Source organism: Rhinatrema bivittatum, chromosome 3 (assembly GCF_901001135.1).
Source record: "Rhinatrema bivittatum chromosome 3, aRhiBiv1.1, whole genome shotgun sequence".
Lineage (NCBI taxonomy): Eukaryota > Metazoa > Chordata > Amphibia > Gymnophiona > Rhinatrematidae > Rhinatrema > Rhinatrema bivittatum.
In genome coordinates, this window is record NC_042617.1 from 272,465,287 (window position 1) to 272,473,660 (window position 8,374).

General features: G+C 46.5%; 1 protein-coding gene across 2 annotated transcripts; it reads right to left on the reverse strand.

Moving 5' to 3' along the window:
• Window positions 1–2,287: 2,287 nt before the first annotated feature.
• ARF3 (ADP ribosylation factor 3) lies at window positions 2,288–6,551 on the reverse strand. 2 transcript variants are annotated; one of them, XM_029594637.1, is made up of 5 exons: window positions 6,446–6,551; window positions 5,535–5,766; window positions 5,273–5,383; window positions 4,922–5,046; window positions 2,288–3,311 (listed from the first exon to the last, which is right to left on the reverse strand). In XM_029594637.1, exons 2-5 carry the CDS (start codon window positions 5,680–5,682, stop codon window positions 3,150–3,152), a joined length of 546 nt encoding a protein of 181 aa, XP_029450497.1. In that variant the 5' UTR covers window positions 5,683–5,766; window positions 6,446–6,551; the 3' UTR covers window positions 2,288–3,149. The 2 variants fall into 2 exon arrangements, with proteins under 2 accessions (XP_029450497.1, XP_029450499.1); XM_029594639.1 differs by lacking the exon at window positions 6,446–6,551 and adding an exon at window positions 6,305–6,396.
• Between the last annotated feature and the right edge of the window lie 1,823 nt (window positions 6,552–8,374).

Sequence of the window (8,374 nt, forward strand, 5' to 3'; positions counted from 1 at the left end):
GAGAGCCCATTCAGAACTAGCACGGAGGGGGGGCAGAGGAGTAGGGGAAGGAGGAGAAGGAGATAAAAGTCAATTCAAGCGAAACAGAGACGCTTCTCTTATCACCACCGATTTGGAACTTATTGGACCCTGTCAAACACGAATATGCGTCATGGAGAGACATGAAAAAGAGCAGAAAACATCTTATTAAGAGCTTATTAAATTCACCAAAAGAAAGGAGGGAAGAGTGGAGCTCACAGGAACTGCCCCTTCATCTGCAGGGGGATGTGTTATTTATCTGCATTAACTCTCTTCCCTGCTTTTCCACCCCAACTGGCAGCAGCCACAAGGACTCTGAACAGTTATTGCCCAATACCAAAGACTTTGTGGGTATTAGAGCTATTTCTGTGATTGTTAAAGGAACCACTTCTGCAGCTATACTACTGATTTAAGGCACTAAGGAGGCTCTGGCATTCACAGACCTTCGACAACTGGGGCTGCAGGAAAGATTGTCTAGTATGGAGCAGTCACACCTTCGTACCAGCACAGAGTTAAATGCTCCAGCCGTGTTAGAGGACCCCCCCAAGTCTTAGCACTGTTAGGGGATTCTCCCCCTCTGATTTCATGTCCCAGCACAGTGCTCTCTCCCCTCTGAACCAGTACTTTCAGCATGGATTGCAGACTTCACGAAGTTCAGTAAAACAACATCTTGTATGTGTGACACCACATACTGTGATAACTTAGGCAGTTTTCAAGCATCACAAAAGTAATTTGTGTTGGACCGATGTTGTCCAGGGACGTGCAACTCTCCACCCCCACCATAAAGCAAGAAAAGGGCTTCCCAGTTCTCTTGTGTCAGAGCAGAGTGTGGAACGAGGGTTGGCAGAAGTCACAATATGGACCAAACCTTGCTTTCAAAGAGGAAATCTTCCTCCACCCCCAGACTGAGCACAGGACAGCGGATTACAGCTAACAGGATTACTTTTCCATCCAATATTCCTTTAAATAAAGGAGAAGGAGGGGGCTTTTAAACATCTTCCCAACTCAAACTCACACTCCTTCGAAAGCAAAGAGGCCTCCACATTCTGTTAATCTGTTTCTAATTAAAACCGGCACTTGCGTGTTTACTAGCTGTCAGGCTGACTGCAGAACAAGATCCACTGCAGCTCATTAAATGCATGCCACCATGTGGTGCTGCGCTGCATTCTTAGACGCTGCACGTTTCTGGAATTTCCCCTCTCTTCACATGGCTGGGACCAAACCCAGAGTGGACATGCTAAAGTCTTGCTTCTTACAAGAATGCCCCACTCCTCCTTGCCTCACTGCTTATAAACACACACACCCACCAAATTTCACTCACAATAAATACCTGCCTCTTATGATAATGCCTGTCTCACTGTGCCTTACACAGCATTTCCCCGGAGTCCGAGCACACTCTAGCAGAGAAACATGACTCATATGTAGGTCTTTGGGCCAAGCCTGTACAAAAAAGGCATAGACAGATGTACATAAAACAGGTTTAATGTCAGGGTTTACAGGACAGTATATTCCAATATTTGCAAAGCAATATCCAGATTTTTTTTTTTAAACACATCTAATCCACATTCCTGCCCCCTCCCCCCCCCCCCAAAAAAAGTGTCAAAACAAGGAAACCAAAACCCCAGCAGAGAACAGTTGCCACCTTACACCACAACCAGTTTGGAAAGGAAAGAGAAGAGAAGGTGACAGAGAAAGGAGAAAGCCAAATACATACTACAGAAAAACCTATTTACAGTAGATGTGCAGAAATATTCAACCACTCATGGAAAAAAGCAGCACACAATGGTCCCTGCCTATCAGGAAGAGAGAACTGCAGAGGCACTGCTTCAAACACGCTACGGAAAGCCACCGACAGGGGAGCACTCTGCCACCGACAGAGACCACTTGGAGTGGCAGCCCAGGAAAGTGCAGCAGCATGAAGGCAATCCATCCAAGGGCACAGCACCAAGCGCTTGAAATGTGTCAGGGGTCCAGCCAGAGACCCTGATGGGCATCCTGTGAGGAAACTCAATTTGCAAGCCAGGCTGCATTCAAACCGGTCTCACCATGAGGTGGAGGACGACACAGGTCTACAGTTTTCCATCACAGGAAGGGCAGAAGAGGCAAGTAGGTGGGGGAATAAGTGCAGAACAGGAAGGCAAGGAAAGTTATAGCAGTACAGTGTGCTCACCAGGAGCACAGCACAACGCTGATGAATGGCAGTCATGCATCAGAATGAAGGAGGGGAACCCCAGACAGATATTTGTCTTGGTCATTTGTTAATTTATTGTATACAGAAAAAAAAACAAAAAACTTACTACTATAAATATAAGCCAAGGTTAGGGTGGGTGCATGCACATGTATGAGGGAGCAAAACCCCCACCCTTCCCTTTTATGCTTCCTTCAGCAGACTGACACCTGAGAAATCTTCCTTTTCTTTCCTGCACCTCACAGTGAAAGGATTCAGAATCAGATAGGTTTCCACTTGCAGTGAAGATATTTGTTCCCTCTCTCATCGCACTTGCTATGACCCATAATGCTGTCACACTCTTCTCTCCCCTCCCCGAGATTTATACATAAGCACACAGAAGCATAGCTGTTTTACAGAATTCTTCATATAACAGACCATGGAAACGTCCATGCCTTCTGCTGAGCCCCTTGTCCAGCATAAGCCAGTAATCACATTCCCTGCCTGGTGAGAAGCAGGGACATCAATGATTGTTACACAATGCCCCGATAGGAAACTCTTTATGCTAAATAGATACCACCACTGAGGCCCCTCCCCCCCATCCGTTCCCAGGGAGGGAGAGGAAGGAGCTGCCTACAAAGCTCAGAAGTGCCCTCTCACCAATCCCAGCTTCAGTCCTTTTCAATATATCTCATGCATTTCCTTTTTTTTATATCTACATCCACACAGTGATGTATGACACCAGAAAACCAGAATGAGTTCAAATGTAAAAGCACAGCACCCGATGGAAAAACACCAAACCAAAACGAGGGGAGAGACTCAAACTGAGGTGGGAAGAAATAACCAGAGCACTCAGCTGCTGCTGGAATGGATGGGACAGACTTTGCCAGGACATTGGCTGGGCACACTTCCACCCTCCGCTCCACTGGCGAAGGAGGGAGATAAGGGTGCATCAGCCCACCGTTCATTTCTTGTTCTTGAGCTGGTTAGCCAGCCAGTCCAGCCCTTCATAGAGACCGTCTCCACTGGTGGCACAGGTGGCCTGGATGTACCAACTGCGGTGGCGCAGAGAATGCAGGCCCAACTTGTCCGTAATCTCAGCAGCATTCATAGCATTTGGAAGATCCTAGGGCGCACAAACAGAGAGAGAATTTAGGAGGCATGCAGAATGCTGGGACATTATTATGCCTTGTCTTACAGTTACACAGAAGGGCTTGTTTTTTTCAGATTCATGTACATAATATGTCTCCTGGTCCCATCCTGACATGACAGATGCAAAGTCCACCTTACCCTATCACAAAGCTGCAAAAATGAATCTTACTAAGCTCCATTCAACTACATGTTGGGGAGTTCAGTGCTGAGAAAAGGAACCAGACTGAAAGTAGTGCAATATTAAGTTATCCATTTATTTACACAAAAAGGAGTGCATGCAAAAGCCCTGCAAGCTTCCCTACTCTAATAACACTTACTGCCACAGTACAGTACACGTACAGAAACACTGTAAGCTCCAGGCTCCCTACACTCACGGAACCTGCCCTGCCATAGAATAGGTACAGCATGGGTGGCAGTAGTACAAGATTCCCTCACAAAGCACTACCCTACCATAGAACAGGTACAGCACATAACAGAATTAAAAAAAAAAAAATAGGGTAAACACAGAGAATGGTAATGAACACTGGTGTAGCCTGCATGGAGCAGTAGTTACAATCTCAAATAGCAGTGGTAAAACAGCATTGGTTTCAAGAAGGTTGAAGATTTTTACAACAGCTTCACTAAGCTTTGAGGTGAGACATGGAGGCATGCCCAAGAGTTTGCCAAATTGTTCACCTTGTGAGAAGTAGAATTGAGGATGGCAGGACCTGAAGTGAACTTCTAATGGAGGTGGCAGGGCCTGGGATGGCTTACTAGTGGAGATGGTGGGGCCAATCAGTGTCATGAATTTTAGCCATGCTAGGGGCAGATGTGGAAGGTCAGGTAAAAGACATGGGAAAGGAAAGTTGGTATCAGAGTACAAATTGAAATACATATACTCAACTACCTAAAGTATCTGAATCTCAACCGGGTAGACTGGATGGGCCATTTTAAGATATAAGTGCTGTCATTTATTTTAATATACTTCCCTCACATGCACTATACCATGAGTAGCAGCAGCAGTGCAAACTTTATTTATTTATTTATTTAAAGACTTTTATATACCGAAGATCATGTACTGGTACATATCGCTTCAGTTTACATATAACCAGATTGGGAATTACCATAGATATGGTGTACATAGAACATACAGACACACATTGCCCCACCACAGATCAGGAACAGCATAGGCGGCAGCAGCAGTGCAAGCTACCTTCACAACAGGCATGACACAGGTGGTGGCAGTAGTGCAAGCTTCCCTCACATCAGGCACAGCATAGATGACAGGAGCAATGCAAGCTTCCCTCACACACACACACTGCCCCACCACAGAACAGGTACAGAATAAATAGTAAAAGTGCAAACTTCTCTTCATAATGTGCTTTGAACATTTGTTAGCCTATTTTGGGGAAAGTGTTCCAATAGTAGGAATGTAAGTGCTGGCTCTTTTGAGAAAGTAACGATGCTTTTTGTGATGGAATGGTAGAACGCCAGCCTCCCCTCCCCCTTAGACTGTAATGACTACCCAGTATTATCAACATATGCTGCCCAAGAAGTGGTGACCTTGAGGTGACAGACCCTGCAGCTGCACAATTCACCATTCACCTGTTTGTTTGCAAAGACCAGAAGAACAGCATCTCGTAGCTCATCTTCAGCCAGCATTCTCATCAATTCTTCTCGGGCTTCATTCACTCGCTCTCTGTCATTACTGTCAACAACAAATATTAACCCTGAAGAGAGAGAGACAGACAGACATAAGGTGAGGCACCCGCTCAAAGAGGGGCACAAGAAGGGAAAGGAATGCTAGTGAAAAGGCATTCTCTCCTATATGCTGTAATAGAGACATTTTTCTCACATACCCCAAGGATAGAAGGGGGCAGTTATATTCCCATACTATAGGAGTGGGCAATTATTTTCAACTATACCTGGAGTAGAAGGGGTAGTTATTTCACATACCCTGAGTGTTCTGGAAGTAATGCCTCCACAGTGGGCGGATCTTGTCCTGGCCACCCACATCCCATACAGTGAAGCTGATATTCTTGTACTCCACTGTCTCAACATTGAACCCTGAAATAAAGAAAAGGCAAACCCCTTACGTCAAGGGAAGTTTAAGTTTCACTGAAGCACTGAAGTGTCACCTGTAGTCACATCCACCTGACAGCTATGTGGTCACAGAACTACCCAACCAAGATGCCATACAATCAAAAACAGGTCATACCTATGGTGGGTATGGTAGTGACAATCTCTCCAAGTTTCAGTTTATATAGAATTGTGGTTTTGCCAGCTGCATCCAACCCCACCATCAGAATCCTCATCTCCTTCTTTCCAATCAAACTTTTCAGCAGGTGTCCGAAGATGTTCCCCATAGCTAATGTTCTCTTCCTATGCAGCAAAGGATCCTGGGCAATATGTCTGCAGCGTCTGCAGGGTGTTGCTGAAATTCTTGCTCCCTTTAGAAAGAACAGAATTTAAGTTAAATATCATTTACGGTCTCCTGGCTGCAGAAAGAGCTTGCTTGGTCACTTCCGGGGGCCTTTTATCGATGAAGAAGGCAACAAGATTCACCGGAGCTCAGGCAGCAACCTCAAAGCAGCCAATATTACAAAGAGTGTGACTACTATACTGCCTTACGAAACGGGGACGAAGATTAGAAAGTAAAGCCCAAACCCATGTTGGTAATTCCCCCCCCCATTTCCAATCCTGCCGCCGGAATGGTCACTGGGTCTTGCCGCATCACCATGCTAGTCATGGCAAAACCAGCTCAGCTTCCCCTTGCAGCGTCCGAGCAGATTCAGGCTAACCCACTGCAAGGAGATGGAAACGCTGCAGAAGCTGTGATCACAGCCCACCCGCACCCCCGGAGGAGTGGGCCTTTCGAGGTATTTTCCGGCAGCTACATCCAGCCTCTAACTGGGGGGGAAGCAACGATCCAACTAATCAGGGAGTAGTAAATCCACAGCATACGGGGGAAAAAATGGATTCACGAACCTGCCTAGAACGAGACCGGTGCCTCCCAAGGATAAGGGAGACCCCCCACACTCCGCTGCACCCACGCGTATATATCCCTCCCTACCTCCCCCCAGCTCTTTCCGACTTTCCACCCCCAGCCCACGCCTCCCGCTCTCCCACCTCCTCGGCAGAGGGTCGCTCTCCAGCTCAGCACTGCTTCGCCCTCGCACCGGAAGTGGCCGCGCAGCCCTCGCGAGAGCTGCCGCCGCAAGCCCAGCTCGGCCGCCGCAAGCCTCGCGAGAGGTGCGCGCCGTCGCCATGGCAATGGGCTGCAGGGAGGAGATGAGTGGGCAGAGGTGGCGGGCCACGGCCATTGAGAGGAGCGGCGGGGTGTCCGTGCCCTCCGGTGGCCAAAATCTGTCGCGGCGCAGCGCTGTCGCTCAAGTCACCAAAGCCAAGGCACTGCAGGCGGCAGCCTCTTGCCTTGCCCTAGTAGGGTAGCCAGCTGTCCTATTTATATAAGAAAGTATCCTGCTCGCTCCTTCACCTTGGTTACTTCTCCCCCTTTAAGTGCATTTCCAGCTTCTTCTTCCCTCCAACCAAGCGACTCTCTCAGATTTAGAAAACTGTATATTAGTGTGACCGTTTGTACGTGTTGCCAAAATAAGCATAATGTGGAAAAATCTATAATAATAACAGTAAAGGAAAAGGAGAAAGGAAGGAAAAACAAGGAGCTCCTGTTTCCCCCAGGGTTATGCAGAGTTTTTCCTGCTCATTCTTTGTGGGAAATGTTTAATTTTTTCTTTTGGATCAGTGCCTTTATGACAAGAATGGACCCAGGTTTACCAACTCCAGGAAAACATTTTTCTCCATGGACAAGCATCCCAAACAGCAGGTGCCGGATCAGATGATTTGTCTTTCCAAGTGCAGAAAGTTCTAGTCTTCCTTTCTGAGCATGCACGGATATTCCCACTCTAGTGTCCAACACATATATCTTCTCCGTCTCATTTCTTCCATTTCATTGAATGGTCAGGATTAGCTTCTCGTGTCACCGCATTCTTCCTTTGGAATGTTGTTGGAAAAGAAAGAAACATAGAAACATAGAAATGACGGCAGAAGAAGACCAAACAGCCCATCCAGTCTGCCCAGCAAGTTCTGCACTTTTTTTTTTCTCATACTTATCGGTTACTCTTGGCTCTTAGTAACCTTTTGATTCTATTTCCCTTCCACCCCCACCATTAATGTAGAGAGCAGTGTTGGAACTGCCTATAAGTGAAATATCTAGCATAATTAGTTAGGGGTAGTAACCACCGCAATAAGCAAGCTATACCCATGCTTATTTGTTTACCCAGACTAAATAATTCAGACCTTGTTGGTTGTTGTCTGTATATAGATCTACTTTTCTTCATTCTCCCTGCCGTTGAAGCAGAAAGTTATGGTGGATATGCATTGAAAGTGAAGTATCTGACTTTCTCCCCTGCTGTTGAAGCTGAGAGTTATGCTGAATATGCATTGAAAGTGAAGTATCTGACTTTCTCCCCTGCCATTGAAGCAGAGAGCTATGCTAGATATGTGTGAAGTATCAGTCTTTCTCCCCTGCCGTAGAAGCAGAGAGTTATGCTGGATATGCGTTGAAAGTTAACTATGAGACTTTCTACCCTGCCGTTGAAGCAGAGAGCTATGCTGGATATGCGTGATGTATCAGTTTTTCTCCCCTGCCGTTGAAGCAGAGAGCTATGCTGGATATGCATTGAAAGTGAAGTATCAGGCTTATTTGGTTTGGGGTAGTAACCGCTGTAACAAGCAAGCTACTCCCCTCTTTTTTTGTGAATGCAAATCTTTTTCCACGTTTCCTCTTGCCGTTGAAGCTTAGAGCAATGTTGGAGTCGCATTAACAGTGTGTATGTTTATTGAATAAGGGTATTATCTCCAGGCAGTAGCTGTCATTCCCGTGACCCACCCACTCTTCATTCACGTCCTCTAGACTTTATGGATCCACAGTGTTTATCCCACGCCCCTTTGAAGTCCTTCACAGATCTGGTCTTCACCACTTCTTCCGGAAGGGCATTCCAGGCATCCACCACCCTCTCCGTGAAGAAATACTTCCTG

What these genes read in the sequence shown, in the direction of transcription:
- ARF3 (XM_029594637.1), bottom strand. Translation starts at nt 5,682, where the DNA reads ATGGGGAACATCTTCGGACACCTGCTGAAAAGTTTGATTGGAAAGAAG. An exon ending in CACTACCATACCCACCATAG is followed by an intron (nt 5,384 to 5,534) that starts GTATGACCTGTT and finishes TCTTTATTTCAG; the next exon opens with GGTTCAATGTTGAGACAGTG. An exon ending in TTACTTCCAGAACACTCAGG is followed by an intron (nt 5,047 to 5,272) that starts GTATGTGAAATA and finishes CTCTCTCTTCAG; the next exon opens with GGTTAATATTTGTTGTTGAC.